The sequence below is a fragment of the Jaculus jaculus genome, chromosome 2, assembly GCF_020740685.1.
Source record: "Jaculus jaculus isolate mJacJac1 chromosome 2, mJacJac1.mat.Y.cur, whole genome shotgun sequence".
NCBI classification, from domain to species: Eukaryota; Metazoa; Chordata; class Mammalia; order Rodentia; family Dipodidae; genus Jaculus; species Jaculus jaculus.
The window spans coordinates 137,472,983-137,492,134 of NC_059103.1; the positions used below are offsets into that span (position 1 = coordinate 137,472,983).

Below are 19,152 nucleotides of genomic sequence, written 5' to 3' on the forward strand. Positions count from 1 at the left end.
GTATTGAGAAGGAGAATAAGCTTTATAGGGGCGATAGCATAGAGTTTAGTTTTACCTGTACAGATAGTTAGAATATAAAATAGTTTCACCTTTATGAATGGAGAAGAAATGCTGAGCACATGTCTGTCATTGCTGTTGAATAGGAAAGCTCCATGTCCAGGGCACAGTCTCCTCCAGTACCTGCAAGGAGAAATCAACTTCGTGCAGAAGGTAGGGTTCACTGTTACACTTACAATCTACACTCTCGTTTTTTTTTTTTCCAGCTATTCTAAATATGTATACAGTTTTAGAATGTTGCACAAATGGTGGAAGTACTATATACCTTTCCTTTCCCCAGTGGTAACATCATACATTGTACCAGGTCTACAGCCAGACCTTCATTCAAGTTCACCAGCTTGCTTTTTTTTTTTGTTTTTTGAGGTAGGGTCTCACTCTAGTCCAGGCTGACCTGAAATTCACTATGGAGTCTCAGGGTGGCCTCTAACTCACGGCAATCCTCCTACCTTTGCCTCCCAAGTGCTGGGATTAAAGGCGTGCACCACCACACCTGGCTAAGTCCACCAGCTTTTGTGTTTGTATGTGTGCACGTGTGTAGTTCTGTAGTTGGTGCAGCCACCACTGCAGTCAGGTTTCAGAATTCAAATGAGTTCCCTCATTATGCTCCTTTGTAACTGTACTTCTTATGCCTATGAGTATCTCTTCACTTTTGAAAGTCCTATATTATCAATCGTATGTTGTAATGGGGAGCTGGAGAGATGGCTCAGTTGGTAAAGTGCTTGCCCCTTTAAGCATGAGGACCTGAGACCAATCTCCAATAACCATGTAAAAATGCTGTTGTACTGATGTAAGCCTGTCATCCTAGCCTGTGGACAGGGGAGAGGCAGGAGGTCCTCTGGTGCTTGCTGGCCAGCCAGTCTACTCCGGTTAATGAGCTTCAGGCTAATGAGGAACCTTTTCTTACAAAACTGTATTCCATTCCTGAGGATAACAACTGAAGTTGTCCTCTGGTCTCCACATGCATGTATACACTGGCATGCATGCATTCACACATACACACATGGACATGCACGTACACACATGCATAAAAAGTAAATGTTTGTTGGTTTTAATATGCCCTGTGTATACATAGAAAGCACACATAAAATATCTTTCATAAAAAAGGAAAATATCAAAAAATTCCTCCCTGAGCATTTTCACTTTTCATAACTCACACTGTATTTTACTGATTAATCTTTTGTTCTTATACTTTAACTTGTCAATGGAACTTTTCCTCATGAATGGGATGCAGAGGAGAAAAAAAATGTAATTATGGAATTATCAGAAATGAGAAAGCAGCTTCGTTGTGAAGAGAGGCGTTTACAAGGGCGGTTGCTACACATGGACAGTGATGATGAAATACATATTAGGTAAGTTTGAACTACTACTTTTTTTGGCATTTGGTAATTCTATCATTTTGGAACATGATTAGTCTTACAGTTTGTTTTGTTTCCCTTTCTTAGTCTTCTACAAAGTTAGGTGCATATGTTTAGTTCTAGAGGGAAATAATAATATAGGAATGGACATTTCAAGATTAGAATAATTATTGACTGTTGTGTTTTAGAACTGTTTTTTTGTGTGTGTTTTTTCATCAAAAATGTAATTAATTGTGGCCTGATTATTTTTGCCAGAAAGAATCAAGGTTTCTGAAGTTGTGCTATTCAAAATATAGGTTTAGCCTATTATCTTCATTTTAAAAATAATCTGTTTTGGGATAATTGTATAGAAAAATTGTAAACATAGTACAGAATTTCTTTGTGCCCTTTACCTAGTTTTCCTTATTGTTAAAAATCTTAACATTACCAGGGTACATTTGTCACAGCCAAGTAGCTGACATTGAAACATTACTATTAAGGAAATTGCATACTCTGGATTTCTCATTCCATATGTTCTACTTCTATTCCATTATCTCATACAAGTTTCCACATTGCATTCAGTTGTCATGGCTCCCAGTCACCTCTGATCTGGGATGGTTCTCAGTCTTTGTTTTTGTTTTTTTAATATTTTTATTTCTTTATTTATTTGACAGAGAAAACATGAGGGAGGGAGGGAGAGAGAGGGGGAGAGAGAGAATGAGAATGGGCACACCAGGGCTTCCAGCCACTGCAAACGAACTATAGACACGTTTGCCCCTTGTACATTTGGCTAACATGAGTCCTGGAGAATCAAACCTGGGTTATTTGGTTTTGCACTCAAATGCCTTAACCACTAAGCCATTCACCCAGCCCATCAGTCTGTTTTTCATGGCTATGAAAATCCTCCAGAGTACTAGCCAGGGACTCTGTAGTGCCCTTTGGTATGAATGTGTCTGATGATGCTTTCTGATGACTGAAGAGTTTTAGAAAGAACAGCTCATGGTATTTGCCACATCCTGTCAAAGTTGCATAATATCGTGTGACATCATTCGATTAAAGTATTGTTTTCCAGGTATCTTCACTAGAAAGCTGCTATTTTCTTTTTTATGTATGTGTATGTGCATAAGATCTAGTAACCTGTTCCACACAAATCAATTATTTAATTATTAGTATTATAGAAATTAGAAAGTAGTCCAATATAAAAGACTCCTTAGGGAGCTGGAGAGAAGGCTCAGCAGTTAAAGACGCTTGCAGGGCCTGATAGGTGGGGTTCAGTTCCTCAGTACCAACATAAAGCCGGGTGCACTGAGGGGCACGTGGGTCTGCAGTTTGTTTGCAGTGGTAGGAGACCTGATGCAGCCATTCGTTCTCCCTCTGTCTGTAATACATAAATAAATAAATAAATAAATAAATACATAAGATAAGTAAATGGGATAGAGAGATGACTCAGCAGTTAAAGGTGCTTGCAAATAAATATTTAAAAGACTCCTTAGAAGCTTTTTCAGATTTGAATTGTCATAGAGTTCCTATCATACTAGGTGAGTGTTATGGTATGTCAGCCTTGAAAAGGTGGTTTTATGGTTCTTTTAAAACTTGCCTGTCAGATAGAAAACTCCATAAAGTAGGGACCCAGCTGTTCCTATATAGAAACTTAGGGAACTTTTTGTTTCTTTGAAGTAGGGTCTCATTCTAGTCTAGGCTCTCCTGGAATTCACAATATAGTCTCAGGCTGGCCTTGAATTCACAGTGATCCTCAGCCTCCCCAGTGCTGGGATTAAAGGTGTGTGCCACCATACCAGCAAGAGGGTAGGGAGAATGAACATGTTAGGGCCTCCTGCCTCTGCAAACAAACTTCAGACACATGTGCCACTTTGTGCATCTGGCTTTACATGGATACTGGGGAATCGAGCTCAGGTTGTTGGGCTTTATGGCAAACACCTTAACTATTAAGCCATCTTGCCAGCCCAGATCATTTAAAGACATAAAGGAAAGAATATGACCATTTTCATATGATCATCAATTAGACTGCATTTTATAAACCTTAAGCTTCCATGTCTGTCCTCTATGTCTTCCTGCTTGTCTGCCCTCCCTCCCTTTCTCCCTTTCTTTCATGGGGGGGACGGAGACAGGGTTTCTTGTCACCACAAAGAAATTCCACTTTTTGCAACTCCATTTATTTTTATTTATTTATTTGAGAGTGAGAGAGAGAGAAAGAGGCAGGGAGAGAGAGACAGAGACAGAGGAGAGTGGGTGTGCCAGGGCCTCCAGCCACTGCAAACGAACTCCAGATGCATGCGCCCCCTTGTGCATCTGGCTAAGGAGGGTCCTGGGGAATCGTGCCTCGAATTGGGGTCCTTAGGCTTCACAGGCAAGCGCTTAACTGCTAAGCCATCTCTTCAGCCCAGGTTTCTGTTTTTAGAATACTATTCTCCATTCCTTTTCTTTGGGAGAATGACTCTTAGATCACTCCCCCAAAGCTCTAGCAGAAAACTCCCTTCCTAAGCTTACCTATTTCATTAATTTTCTAGGTGCCATAGAAATAGACTATCAGTTATCAAGTTCTCTGGAAGCTTTTTGTAAAATCACTGTTGGAGCCTTTGTACAATCCCATTTAATATTGACCAGAGGAGTGGAGAGATGGCTCAGAGGTTAAAGGTTCTTACTTACAAAATTTGACAGCTTGGTTCAATTCCCCAGTACCCATGTAAAGCCAGATGCACAAAGCGGTGCACTCTCTGTCTCTCTTTTTTTTTTAAATTAAAAAATTTTTTTAAATTTTTATTAGCATTTTCCATGATTATAAACAAGTATCCCATGGTAACTCCCCGCCCCCACACTTTCCCCTTTGAAATTCCATTCTCCATCATATTACCTCCCCATCACAATCTGTCTCTCTTAAATAAAAAAAAAAATATATATATATATATATATATATATATATATATATATATATATATATATGTATATATATATTTTGTTTTGTTTTGTTTTTTTGAGGTAGGGTCTCACTCTAGCCCAGGCTGACCTGGAATTCACTCTGTATTCTCAGGGTGGCCTCAAACACATGGTGATCCTCCTACCTCTGCCTCCTGAGTGCTGGGATTAAAGGTGTGCACCACCACACCTGGCTAAATAAATACATATTTAATATTGAGCAGAACATTAATACATTAAATGTGTGAACTTTTTTTTTTCAAAAAAATTTTTTTTTTTTTTTCCTAGGTAGGGTCTCACTCTAGCTCAGGCTGACCTAGAATTCAGCATGTAGTCTCAGGGTGGCCTCAAACTCATGGTGATCCTCCTACCTCTGCCTCCTGAAAGCTGGGATTAAAGGCATGAGCCACTATACCTGGCATATGTTAGAACTTTTAATAGTTCTCTGTGTAATTTTTACTTTAAGCTGAGAGAAAGTTCATTTTTTTTCTTACATTTACTTTCTTTGCACATGTGAATGTATGTGTGTATATACACCTATATAGGTGCACCATTTTTGGTCCATCTTTGCATCATTGCTGGGGAAATAGACTTTGGTTAACTAGCTTTGCAAGCAAGTGCCTTTAACTAGTGAGCCATCTTCCCAGATTGCCAGTGACTTTAAAAAAAAAATTATTTAATTGCACAGAGAAAGAGATAGAGAAGAAAGAGAGAGAGGGAATGATAGAGAATGAATGAATGGATGAAAGAAATAATGAATATGGGCTTGCCAAGGCCTCTAGCCACTGCAAACAAATTCCAGATGCATGTGCCACTCATTGCATCTGGCTTTACATGGGTACTGGGAAGTCAAACCTGGGTTGTTAGGTTTTGTAGGCAAGTGTCCTAACTGTTGAGCCATCATTCTCTCTAGCCCCCTAGGAAGTTGATATTTACTGATTACCTAATTCATATTATGTTTTATGCTAAGTATCTTACATTTCTTTTAATTCTCTTGCTTACAACATGACTATAACAGATTTGAAAGATAATGGAATCAAAGTCAAGAATCTCAGGGTTTTTTTTGTTGTTGTTTGTTTATTTGTTTTTTGAGATAGGATCTCACTCTAGCCCAGGCTGACCTGGAATTCAGTATGTAATCTCAGGGTGGCCTCAAACTCATGGTGATCCTCCCACCTCTGCCTCCTGAGTACTGGGACTAAAGGCATGTGCCACCATGTCCAGCTCTAAGAATCTCAGTTTTTTTTTTTTTTTTTTACTTCAAATACTGTGATTTTTCTCCTACTTGAACATTTTATAGTAAAATGGAGTCATTCTATTCTTACAATAAGGGACTTTGATTCTGAACATTCAGAAAGATATAATGACTTTGTAAATGCTGTGGTGTTTTCAATTAGATGTCTCCCATAAACTCATGTGCTTTGAATGCTTGGTCCCCAGCTGATGGCAATTTGGTAGGAGAGCATTGCTGGAGGAGGTGTGTTGTTACATGGGCTTAGGAGTGTTGTAGCCAGCTCTCCCTTCCCATTCTTTGGCTTACTCTCTTGCTGTGTTTTCCACCTGATGAGGCAGATGTGATGTCCAGCTCTCCCCATACCATGCTGTCCCCTGCCATCATGAAGCCTCCCCTCGACACTGTAAACCAAAATAAAAACTTTCTTCCCATCAGTTGCTTTTTGTTGGGTGTTTTGTCCCAGCAACACGAAGTAACAAATGTCTTTTTAATATAAGGGATTTAAATAGCAGAGCTCTTAGGATGATATTTTATAATGTTCTGTGGTGAAAAATGCCAATATCTCTCTTTAAAAAATATTTATTTGTAATCAGAGAGAAAAAGAGAGAGGCAGAAAATAGGTGTGCCAGGGATTCTTACCACTGCAGACGAACTCTAGATGCATGTACCACTTTGTGTATCTGGCTTTACATGGGTACTGGGGAATCAAGTCTGGGCCATTGGGCTTTACAAGCAAGCAACCTTTAACCACTGAGCCATCTCTCTAGCCTTGCCCCCTTTTTTTCCCTGTGGTGACTTAAATGTGAACTTGGGTTTTTCTCCTAGTAAAGCACATGATTTGTCATTTATAGGAAAAGAGAAAGGAATCCCATGGATATATTTGACATGGCCAGACATCGGGTGCAAGCTCCGGTCAGACGACAGTCGCCTAAGGGATTGGACCCCACCACTTTTCAGAATATTCATGATTTTAGTGAGCTGAAGGACAGAGGTGAGCACACTTCGCTAGTGTTCTACTGTATATTCATACTTTTCTAAAGTCAGATTTCATTTGTAATACATGACTTTAGGTTATGATGAATTAACACGTATGTGTACTCTACATCTGCAGTTTACCAACCCAGTAGATAAAGCTTCAGATAGGCTAAAATTTTTGTTTTGGCAAATAGATAGCTGTTGGAGCAGCCACTTGGTATTTAATAGAGGATGGATAGTGAAAGATGAACTTATGAGAAAGGCTGAAGAAGAGAATCCAGAGTGACTGGAGGAAAAGCAGGAGAATATGGGAACCTGCAAGCTGAGCAGGAGAGAGAGAGGATGAAGGTCAAAGACAAGGGATCATGTGAGGAGAATATCAGAAGGTGCCAGCTGGATCAGAGGCATCAAGGTCCTCCACTAGATCTTTTCAAAAAGGGAATGATGGGATCTGAAGGCAATTATCTTCAGAATGAGGATGGACTAGAAGGCAGTATGTGGGCCTAAAGACTATCCTGAGAAGTAAGTGGCTGGGAAGGGGCAGAGACTGGAGGTGCAGAAGCTGTTAGGGTGTGTTTGTGGGGCACTACAGGAAAAACAAGGGGCTGAGGATCCAGTAGAGGGAGGGAATGACAATGGAAAAGAACAGCATTCCTGAGCAGGAAGGAGGAGACCTATAGGATGTGAGAGACAAGAGTTGACAGATTTGATGTGCCTCCTTAGGAAGAATGGGAGAAAAAGCTTAATTGTCACATGCAAGAATCCTGAGAAACCAAAAACTTATTAGCATATGAAGTGCATATTATATGTGATTATTTTGTAGAGGGAGCACTCAACAAAACAAGTGCTTAGGAGAAATAAAGGCAAACTGTTGGATGTGTAGCCATCCAACAATATCAAATAAACTAGAACTTTACCTTTTAATTTAAAAAGTCACTTCTAGTTATTAAAAATTTTAAATATGTGAAATTCCCTTAAACCCTATACTATACAACATTCATATTTTGGATTTTTTCTATTCTTTCTGAACATACTTGAAACAAAAGGGGAAACTGAAATGATATTTCTTCAATTTTCTCTCCTTTCATACCTATATTTGCATTATCATCAGCTGTATATACTATGGTAATTTTTATGTTGCCATTTGTTGGTTACCTATCTTATAGGCATTCTATTAAGCTAGTGAGTCTCAGTGTTTGATTTAAGGACATCAACTCTTTTTATCATGAACTGATACTATTTTAAAAATATTTATTTGAGGGCTGGAGTGGTTAAGTGCTTGCCTGTGACGCCTACGGACCCTGGTTCAAGGCTTCATTCCCCAATACCCATGTAAGCCAGATGCACAAGGTAGTGCATGCATCTGGAGTTTGTTTGCAGTGGCTGGAGGCCCTGGTGTACCCATTCTCTCTTTCTCTGCCTCTTTCTCTCTCTGTCTGCTGCTCTAAAATACATAAATAAAAATAAACAAAAAAATTTAAAAAATGTATTTATTTATTTGAGAGGGAGATAATTGAGAGAGGAGAGAGAAAGAGAGAGAGAGAGAGAGAAAGAGGCATATAGAGAGAATGGGTGTGCCAGGGCCTCCAGCTACTGCACATGAACTACACATGTACCACTTTGTGCATCTGGCTTGTATGGGTACTGGGGAATGGAATGTGGATCCTTATGCTTCACATGCAAGTGCTTTATCTGCTGAACCATCTCTCCAGCCCTGAAAAATGCTTATCATTTTTATTTTTTGGTTTTGTTTTGTTTTGAAGTAGGGTCTCACTCTCCCCAGACTGACCTGGAACTCATTCTGTAGTCCCAAGCTGGTATTGAACTCACAGTGATCCTCCTACCTGCCTTCCAGGTGCTGGGATTAAAGGTATGAGCCACCATTTCCAGCCTATTTGTAACTAGTTATTCTCTCACTTGTATGTGAGTTTTACAGAGGATACACAACATATGGTCACTAGATTTCTCTGAATAATTTGTCCTCATACATTCTCATGTTATAAAAACTTAGTTTTGGTTTCAATTATAGCAGCTGTTTGCATGTTTTTTGTTTTTTTTTTTTTTGAGGTAGGGTCTTGCTCTAGCCCAGGCTGATTAGGAATTCACTAGATAGTCTCACACTGGCCATGAATTCACAGAGCTCTGCCTTCTGAGTGCTGTGATTAAAGGAGTGCTGGGATTACAGAGACAAGAGAGAAGAAATGGGCAGGCCAGGGCCTCCAGTAACTGCCAATGAGCTCTTGGTGCATCCACCACCTTGTGCATGTGGCTTCTATGTGGGTACTGGGAAATTAAATTTGGATCATTAGGCTTTATAGGCAAGCACCTTAACTGCTAAGCCATCTCTCCAGCCTAGCATGTGTGTATTTTTATGACTTATAAAGAGAAGCTTTTTATAGTTCTTAATTTTAAGTAAGATTTCAAACCATAGCCTCGGTGTTACCACATCTAATTACTATGCAGCCCATGACTCAGTTGCTGGGTATTGTTTATTTGTGTGGATATGAACGTCAGAAGATAACTTTTGTTATTAGCCCTTATCTTCCATTTCTTTTGAGGGTCTCTCACTCTTGCTGTGGTTGTTTACTGCTGCGCTCATTGAGAACTTCTGGTAAATTCTTCTGTTTCCACCTCCCATCTCGCCATCAATATTCTGTGATCACAGTTGCCCACCACCGCTTTCAGCTTTTCAAGTGGGGACTGGGGATTGAAATCAATACTCAGGCTACTTTTTCATTGAGGCAGCTCCCAGCCCTGGTATTTCTTTTCTTCCCTCCCTCCCTCTCTTTTTATTTATTTATTTATAAGCAGAGAGAGAAGATAGAGACAGAGAATAGGCATGCCAGTCCTCCAGATGAGATTCCAGATGAATGCTCCACCTTGTGCATATGGCCTTACCTGGGTAACTGGGGAATTAAACCTAGGTCATTAAGCTTTGCAGGCAAGTGCCTTCACTGCTGAGCTTTTCAGCCCTTCCTCTCTCTCTCTCTCTCTCTTTTTCTTCTTCTTATCTTTCTTCTTCTTTTTGTTTTTTTGAGGTAGGATTTTTCTCTAGCCCAGGCTGACCTGGAATTCACTATGTAGTTTCAGGCTGGCCTTGCACTCACAGCGATCCTCCTACCTCTGCCTCCTGGCTGCTGGAATTAAAGTCAAGTGCCACCATGCCCAGCAAAAAGAGAGAATGGGCAGGCCAGGGCCTGTAGTTGCTGCAAACAAACTCCAGATGCATGTACCACATTGTGTATCTGACTTTATGTAAGCACTGGGGAATCCAACCCAGGTCATTAGGCTTTGCAGGCAAGAGCCTTAACCACTGAGCAATCTCTTCAGCTCCATCCCCACCTTTTTTTGAGGTAGGGACTTGCTCTAGCCCAGGCTGACCTGGAATTCACTATGTAGTCTCTGGATGGCCTTGAACTCATAGTGATCCCACTACCTCTGCCTCCCAACTGCTAGGATTAAAGGTGTGCACCACCTTACCCAGTTTAGGATTATTATTATTATTTGATTATTATTATTGTGTATTTTTAATGGTAGGAAAGGGTTTATTTCTGGTTAGTTTTGAGGGGAAGTTTTGTCATGGCAGAGAAAGCATGGCCAAGCAGACAGCTGGATGTCACATCTTCACATCAGCACAGAGGAATTAGTGACAGCGAGCAGAGAGGGGCAAGCAAGACTAGGCTGTAACACTGCAACCAAAATCCATCCTGCAGCAAGGTTCAACCTCCCAAATGTTCCATTACCAGAATGTTAAGTATGTGACTTAATTATAAACCCAGAAAGCTGTTGGGGAATTTTTACATTCAAACACCATAGTTGTGTGTATGTTCTGTGTGAATTCATATGTGTGAGGGCAGGCATGCACATGTCAGAGTATGCATGTGGAAATCAGAGGATAACTTTCAGGATTCAGTCCTCACCTTCCATCCCATTTGAAGCAATCTCTTGTTCTTGTTCACTGGAGTATTTGCTAGGCTACTGGTCTGTAAGTTTTCAGGAAGTTCTCAGATCTCCACCTCCCATCTCACCATCAGCAAGCTGGGATAACAGAGCCCATCAGAGCTGACAGCTTTAACATGGGCCCTGGGTGTCTGAACTCAGGTACTCAAAACTTGATTCTCCTGTTTTTATCTCCTGATTGCTTGGATTCCAGGCATGTATTACTGTACCAAGTTTATGCTGGAGAGTTAACCTAGAGCTTTGTGCGTGGTAGGTGAATGCTCTACCAAAGAAGCTATGCTCTGAGCCCCATAGGTAGAAAGTAGGTTTGGGTATTTTGGAAAGCCTTCTACTTCCTTAAATTTGAAAGGATAACTTTGTAAAACACATTTATGTTCCTTCAGGGTTTAAAATACATTACCCCTGTCCTCCTGGACTTTCTGTGGAGAAATTTGCTTTTATTCTTATAGGTTTGACTGGAGTTCATTTGCAGTGGTTAGAGGCCCTGGCATGCCCATTGTCTGTTTCCCTCTCTCTCTCTCTCTCTCTCTCTCTCTCTCTCTCACACACACACACACACACACACACTTTTCCTCTCTCTCTCTCTGACTCTAATAAATTAAAAAAAAAAAACATGGAAGCACACGTCTTTAATCCCAGCACTCAGGAGGCAGAGGTAGGAGGATTACCATCCACCCTGAGATTACATAGTGAATTCCAGGTCAGCCTGAGCTACAGTGAGACCCTACCTCCCCCCCCAAAAAAAAAAAAAAACAAACATGGAAGCAACCAAAATGTCCTTCAGGGGTATAACAAATGAAATATAATGTAGTATTAAAAAATAGAATATGCTGCCAGGCATGATGGCACACGCCTTTAATCCCAGCACTCGGGAGGCAGAGGTAGGAGGATTACCGTGAGTTCAAGGTTACCCTGAGACTATGTAGTAAATTCCAAGTCAGCCTGGGCTAGTGAGATCCTGCCTTAAAAAAAACCAAAGGGAGAAAAAAATAAACTATGCTGGGCATGGTGGTGCATGCCTTTAATTCCAGCAGTTGGGAAGCAGCGGTAGGAGGATCACCATGAGTTCAAGGCCACCTTGAGACTACCAAGTGAATTCCAGGTCAGCCTGGGCTAGAGCAAGACTCTACCCTGAAAACCCAAATTAAAAATAAAATAGAACATTTAGGGCTCAAGAGATGGATTGGCGGTTAAGGAGCTTGCCTACAAAGCCTAAGGACTCATATTCCACTCTCCAGGTCCCACATAAGCCAGACACACATGACACAAGCACATAAGGTGCACATGCACACAAGATGGCACATGCATCTGAATTTCAATTACAGTGGATGAGGCCCTGGCGTGCCAATTCTCTCTCTCTCTTTCTCTCTGATAAAAGATAAAGAGCCAGGTGTGGTGGCGCAAGCCTTTAATCCCAGCACTTGGGAGACAGAGGTAGGAGCACTATGACTTCAAGGCCATCCTGAGACTACATAGTGAATTCCAGTTCAGCCCGAGCTAGAGTGACACCCTACCTCAAAAAAAAAACAAAAATAAATTAATAAATATTATTCAGTACTAAAAAGAAATGCAGCTAGACTCACACCTATAATCCCAATACTTATGAGCCTAAAGCAGGAGGATTATGACGAATTCAAGGACAGCTGGAATACTAAGTTCCAGGTCAGCCTGGGATACATAAGACTCTGTTTCAAAAAGCCAAAAAAGAAAAAAGAAAGAAATGGGGTATAAAGCCGTGGAAGAAGAAGCCAATGTGAGAAGGCTGCACATAGTGTAATCCCAACTGCAGCTACTATAGGACATTCTGGAAAAGGTAAAGTATGGAGACTTGCCAGGGACTGTGGGGAAGGAGTCATGCACAAGTTTAACACAGAAAATTTTTTAGACCTGTAAAATTATTCTGTATACTATTATGAAGATATAGTTTAAACTGATAGAATGTACCCCAAAAATGAACTCTACTGCAAAGTGAACTTTAGGGGAGAGTGACATGTCAGCGCAATTGGTGAACTCTAATCAAATGTGCCCTTATATTGCAGGGTGTTCATATGGAGAAGCTGCACATGTAAAGAGGCAGGGAACCTTAGACAATGTACACCTGACTCCTAAAATACAATAATATTGTGTCCCTTGCAAACACAATGCAGAAAGCAAGATAAATGCTGACAAGCTAGGAATTTAGGTACAGCATTACTAGAAAAAATGATGGTCTAACAACTGACCTCAAAGCCAGGTGGGATAGCGCACACCTATGGTTCCAGGTTCCAGCACTTGGGAGGCAGAGGCCAAAGAATCACTATACATTCTAGGTGATAGGCTGGGCTACACAGTATGTTCCAGGCATATCTGAGTTACATAGTAAAACCTTGTCTCAAAAAACTAAAACAATAAAAAGATCTAACCTCTGCCAAAATTGAATGAATTATCAATCAGAATGAAAATACTCATTAATTTTTAAATCTTGAGAATAAAAACATAGTTCACAAATAAGTAAAGTTTTAGAAATATTCTTTTACCCATTAATTACACTGTTCATTTAAGATTTTAAAAATAATTCTGGGGGCCAGCGCGTGACATGGCGGGAACATGGCGTGTGGCAGCAGGCGCAGGCCTAGCTGGTGGGACTGTTAGCTGGAAAGGGAACGCTGCTGGCGATAATGGGACAGTTGCTGTCACTGGCACCCAGCCGACCTCAGGGTGGACCCCGTAGGACCCAGCAGATGGTGGGAAGCCGAGTATCCGCAGATGCCAGGAAAAAGATGCAGAACAAAATGGCAGTCTAGACTTTACTTGTTTGGAAAATGAACAGTGGGCTACATTTGTGAAGTGCTCTGTTTTCCCAAGGTTATGCATGTGGTTGTGTAATAGGGAGCTCTCTTGAGATTGAGCCTTGACCTTCCACCTTTGAGATACACAGGCCCATGTTTTACTTCCCCTGGAACTCAAGAAAATATTGTCATTCCGTCCCAGCCAGCATTTGTCTGTGGTCCAGTATTACACTCCACCAGGGCAATCAAGTGTGTGAAAGTATTGCAGTGCTATGAGAACTACAGAGAAAATGAGATGCCTACACTTACACTAATCCTCATCACAGAAATAGCAGGAAAACATTACTACAATATTCATGTGGAAAGATATTCTACATTTTACAATAGTCTGATATCCATGGACACATCAAATGAAAACGCTTCCATAGTAAAAGCACTCACATGGGGGTCTTTACATGTTCAGATCTCAGTTGAGAACTACAAAAAATATGAAAGCAAGGGAACTTGACCCTTTTAAAATCTCATAATTCTTTAGCAACCTTAAGGTTTTGAAGTGAATAAAATACTAAGGAATTCAAGTGAATGAAATTTTAAAATGATCAGTGAATTCCAAGAAAATACAGAAAAATATTGAATGAATTAAGGAAGAAAACAGAAAATCTGAAGGAGAAATTTAATACAGACAGAAGTTTTCAAAAATAACCAAATAGAAATCTGGAAATGAAGGGCGTAGGAAACCCAAAAACTCAGTGGAAATCCTCACTAATAGACTAGATCCAGCACAAGAGAAAAAGTATTGGCTTGAAGAATATAATAAAGAAAACAATATGAACAAAACACACAAAACCAACTGGGCATGGTGGCGCACACAGAACTCCAGGTTCATATGCCACCATGCACATGTGGCTTACATGGGACTTGGAGAATTGAACCTGGGTCATTAGGCTTTGCAGACTAGCACCTTAACCACTAAGCCATCTTTCCAGCCCCACTTCCATGTTTTGACAGTTGTTAACATATATCTGTCCAGGTTTTTGTGTCTAAAATTTCAATTGAAAACAAGATTTAAATTAGCTATATAATTTTTGTGCCAGATTCAGAAACACGAGTGGATCTGAAATTTATGTATCCAGATCCTCCAAGAGATCATCAAACCTTAGAGATTCAGCAGCAGGCCCTGCTCAGAGAACAGCAGAAGAGGCTGAATAGAATCAAAATACAGGAAGGTGTGAAAGGTAAGGAGTGGTCACTGCTATTTCAGATGTCAGTGGGTTTTGTTGTTGTTGTTGCTTGTTTTATAGTTTGAGACAAGGTATTCCAATGGAGTACTGACTTACATGCAACTTGCTCTATGGACCAAGCTGGCCTCAAACTTGGAGTGATCAACTCGGCTTTGCCTACTGAGGCTATAGGTGTGTCCACCATGCTGAGGTCTGTCAGCATTCTAACTGATTTCAGTGCCAGACTGGCCCCCTGCACTGGCAGCTCTACACTTTACATGTCCTTTTGGCCATATAGTCCCAGAAGAGAACAAGTCCCAGAGAACATGAATTAGTCCAGCAGAGGTCATGGATCCGTATTCTGCGAGGCTCTGCCATTCACAATTGCTAGCAGGATTGAGTTTTGATCAGGCCAAGTGCTTTCTAGGTTAAGAACTGAGAAAAGGAAGACTGCTGAGCAAGGGCATTAATGCTGTAGGGTACATTTCTCTTCTATATGTGAGAAGTGTGTTTGAGTTTTGACACAGTATGAATTCTATAAATCACTAGACTTGTGTGTATGTTTGCATATAGTCAACCAACCAGCAGCTCCTTGGAGTGCCTACACTGACCTGTGTCATTGGAATGTGGTGGCAGGTTGGTCTAACTTGCAGAATCTGAGGAAGGTTTTTGGCCTCATGAGGAATCATAGAAGTAAGTGATGTAACACTTCAGGTCCAGATCATAGATGAACAATTTTGTAAAACAGTTGTAGTAGGGGATATCTTCTCTGCATTTGGAATAAAATTTTTCACTAATAGCCCCATCTATCATCCTGTGATAGTAGAATGTTCAAAATGTTATGATTTAGTAGTTGTTGGTACATCATCTCGTGAAAGGAGAAATGCAGTCTCCCACTTCCATATATAGTGTGGTGGCATATTTTTAATTCTCAAATGTGCCAGGTGTGGAAATGCAAGCCTTTAATCCCAGCACTTGGGAGGCAGAGGTAGGAGGATTGCTATGATTTTGAGCCCAGCTTGGAGCTACAGAGCGAGTTTCAGGTCAGCCTGGGCTAAAAGTGAGACCCTGCCTTGTAAAAACAAACAAACAAACAAACAAACAAAGCCTCAAGTGATTATCCTTGGTAAGTTAGAGTTGTTGGGGCAAATGTCTCCTCATGAATCCACAGGTATTTTCACTGAAAATATGCATCCCTGTCAGCAATCACTTTGATGAGGTAATTCATAGTCACAAAGTCTTGAAGTGAAATACTTCAAGAAGGAATACATGCATCATTGTCAGAATTAAAATAAAACACTTTATTGACTACTTCCATATATATAGATAATATACTATGATCATAAGCCCCTCCCACCATTCTTCCTTCCCAAATTCCCCTCCACAGAATCTTTTCTTCTTTCAAACTATTCTTCTCTTCTATTTTGATACAGTTGCCTTTCTTTGTTTAATTTTTACTTATTTGAGAGTGACAGAGAGAGAAAGAGGTAGAGAAAGAGAGAGAGAATGGGTGCGCCAGGGCTTCCAGCCACTGCAAACCAACTCCAGATGCGTGCGCCCCCTTGTGCATCTGGCTAACGTGGGACCTGGGGAACCGAGCCTCGAACCAGGGTCCTTAGGCTTCACAGGCAAGCGCTTAACTGCTAAGCCATCTCTCCAGCCCCAGTTGCCTTACTTTGAGGGACAAAGTTGTGGGTATCAGATGCCACTGATATATGGTATCTGGTAACACCTCACCTCACCAAAGACTACTTTGCAATCATGTCTTATGCTCCTGAGCAATGGCTACCTAGCGGGCCAGCACAGTTGAGGCTGGCTCACACCACAGGTCTTGTTTATGATCACAGTGGGCAAGGCCCCTGATGACTTAAACATTGGCAGATTTTTCATTTCCAGAGACAAAATGCTTCTGAGATAAAATGCACTCTCTCAAGAAGCATGTAGGAAGCCTGGACAGACTGGAGATACTTTGGGATACCCTATCTTTTCCCTTGGAACTGTGTCCTTAGAATCTAACTTGCTTCATTTCCCTGTTTAACTCCATTCAGCAACTCTCCGTGTAGACAATAGAAGTAAGATTGATGGAAGATGGTGAAAAATCCTGCAAATCAGTTTTTCTTTCTTAGTTCATAGTGATTGTTTTGTATTTATTTATGCAAATGAGAGTCTTATTCAACACACAGGACAGGGATAAAGGTTAGTTTTGATAATAATATAATTTATCCCAAAAATGAATGAAGTTCAGTAGAAAACGGTATTTTCCAGTAGAGAGCTAGTCCTAAAAGATAATCTGAGATTTATTTTATTAACCATTCTGTAAATATTTTTGTTGTTGTTTTCGAGGTAGGGTTTCGTTCTAGCTCAGGATAACCTGGAATTCACTATTCACTAGTGCCAGAGTGGCCTAAAACTCATGGTGATCCTCCTACTTCTGCCTCCCAAGTGCTGGGATTAAAGTTAGCACCATCATGCCCAGTTTATTATGTAAAGTTTAATCTTCTTATTCTATTGACTACAGCTGACTTGGACGCCATCCCAGGTGCTAAAGTACATGGACAGAGAATGGTAAGGAAGTGATTCACACTTTTCAAGTGAAGTTTTGGGGAAGATAATTCCTGGGAATATGATAAGTAATTATTCCAGAGTTTGAACTCTTCAGAGATATAAAAATTTAGATTTATTTTGTCTCAGAAGTGCAGGGAGTATCTCGAGTAGTGTTAACATGGTATATAGACAAAGTATATTGTAATGGTGAAGAGTAAGATTGCAGTGGTAGGCTGTCGAGTCTCTTCAGCTGAATAATTTTATTTTCCATAGATTAGTTCATTTATATGCTTCACTCTCCAAAGACTTATAAAATGAGGATGCTAGTACTTACTCCCTAAGGATAGGTACAAAGATTAAATTTAATATTTGCAAGGTAGACAGGTTTGGGATATAATAAGTTCTCTGAGGATAAGATAATGCATCTATTAAAAAGTCTGTAGGGGCTTGGGAGATAGCTCTACAGTTAAAGTGCTTGCTTGTAAAGCCTGATGGCCTGGGTTCGATTCCCCAGTACTCATGTATAGCAAATGCACAAAGTGGCACATGTCATCTGGCATTCGTGCATACCAACAAGAGCCCCTGGTGTACCCATGCTCTCTCTTTCCCCGTACTGCTTCCTCTCTCCTTATAAATAAATAGATACAATCTTTAAAAAAAGTTTGAAACTCCTTAGAATATGGCCTGTCCCATACTGATTGTAGTGCTTGCTGTCATTAATAGGAGTTCAAGTAGTACAGAAGGAAAAAATAAGCAAGGCTATCCTCACTCTTATCTAGAGGAGATGCCATTTCTGCAGGACTGAGTAAAGGGAAGGAATCAGCTGTTTTCATTCAATAAATATCGAATATTGTTTTAGGAACCAGTGTTCCAGCTGTGCAGGAGGCAGGACTGCCAGGATAAAGTTGCTGCTGTCTGCAGGCTTGCATCCAGGAAGGAGGGAGGGAGTAAACAGATGCATACTGTGTCACAGCTGGGAAAGGGTTGAGGAGGGTTGGAGTGGGAGGATTTACAGATTGTAACATAATAGGCATAGGAAAGTGTTTTCCCAGGGGAGTATCTGGATGAAGAACCTTCCAGTCTCAGTGGAGGGGTGCTGCCATAAGTTCTGTTTTTTATTCAAATATTTATTTATTTATTTGAGAGAGAGAGAGAGAGAGAGATACAGAAATAGGCAGGGAGAGAGGCAGAGAGAATGGGCATGCCAGGGCCTCCTGCCACTGCTAATGAACTCCAGATGCGTGTGCCCCCTTGTGCATCTGACTTACGTGGGTCGTGGTGAGTTGAACCAGGAGCCTTTGACTTTGCAGGCAAGCACCTTAACTGCTAAGCCATCTCTCCAGCACCAGTTCTATATTTTTACTCAGTTACTGCTGTGTGTTGAAAGTAGACCAAGCAAGTGGATTATTACAGTAATCTAAGCAAGAGGCAGGTTGGTGTAGACTGAAGACAGGGCGATAGAAGTGGTCTGTAAGGTGCTGGATTTTAGTAGACTTGATAGGATTTGGGGCATATTGCAGTGAGTGTAAGAGTAGTTAAAGATGGACTTCTTTGGGGCTGGGAGTTGCTATTTATGGCGTTAAAGAATCAAGAAACATAAGCCGGGCGTGCTGGCGCACACCTTTAATCCCAGCACTCGGAAGGCAGAGTTAGGAGGATTGCCATGAGCCCAAGGCCACCCTGAGATGACAGAGTTAATTCCAGGTCAGCCTGGGCTACAGTGAGACCCTACCTCGAAAAACCAAAAAACAAAACAAAACAAAACAAAAAAGAATCAAGAAACATTTAGAGGCTGCAAAGACAAATCATTTGGACATGGTAAATTAGAGGTGTTTATTAGATAAACAGAAGTGGCAAGTGTACAATAGGAGTCCAGGGAGAAAGATGGAGACTGCTGATCCAAGTTTAATTTTGTGCTTTTCCCTTCTCATATGATAAAGTAGCTCAGCCTGACTCTTGGCTGCTCAGATGGTATTGGTGCCAAACTGAATGGTTCTACCGGGTGATGATGACAGTTGCTAATAGTTAACCATTTATTGCTAATTTTTAGAAGATATTACATGAGGCAGTTGATATTTAAAGGTTTACTGTCTTTCCCAGGATCACACAGTCAATAAGCAAAAAGT

The 19,152-nt window shown here is 40.7% G+C and overlaps 1 protein-coding gene across 10 annotated transcripts in view; it reads left to right on the plus strand.

The window, feature by feature from the left end:
* Window positions 1-19,152, plus strand: part of Cspp1 (centrosome and spindle pole associated protein 1) — a 164,833-nt gene that overhangs the window by 137,665 nt on the left and 8,016 nt on the right. For all 10 annotated transcript variants that reach the window (XM_045143285.1, XM_045143289.1, XM_045143287.1 and 7 more), the window contains 5 exons: window positions 144-210; window positions 1,289-1,406; window positions 6,411-6,550; window positions 14,357-14,497; window positions 17,001-17,047. In XM_045143285.1, coding sequence (XP_044999220.1) covers window positions 144-210; window positions 1,289-1,406; window positions 6,411-6,550; window positions 14,357-14,497; window positions 17,001-17,047 — 513 coding nt within the window. The remainder of the gene's footprint in view (window positions 1-143; window positions 211-1,288; window positions 1,407-6,410; window positions 6,551-14,356; window positions 14,498-17,000; window positions 17,048-19,152) is intronic.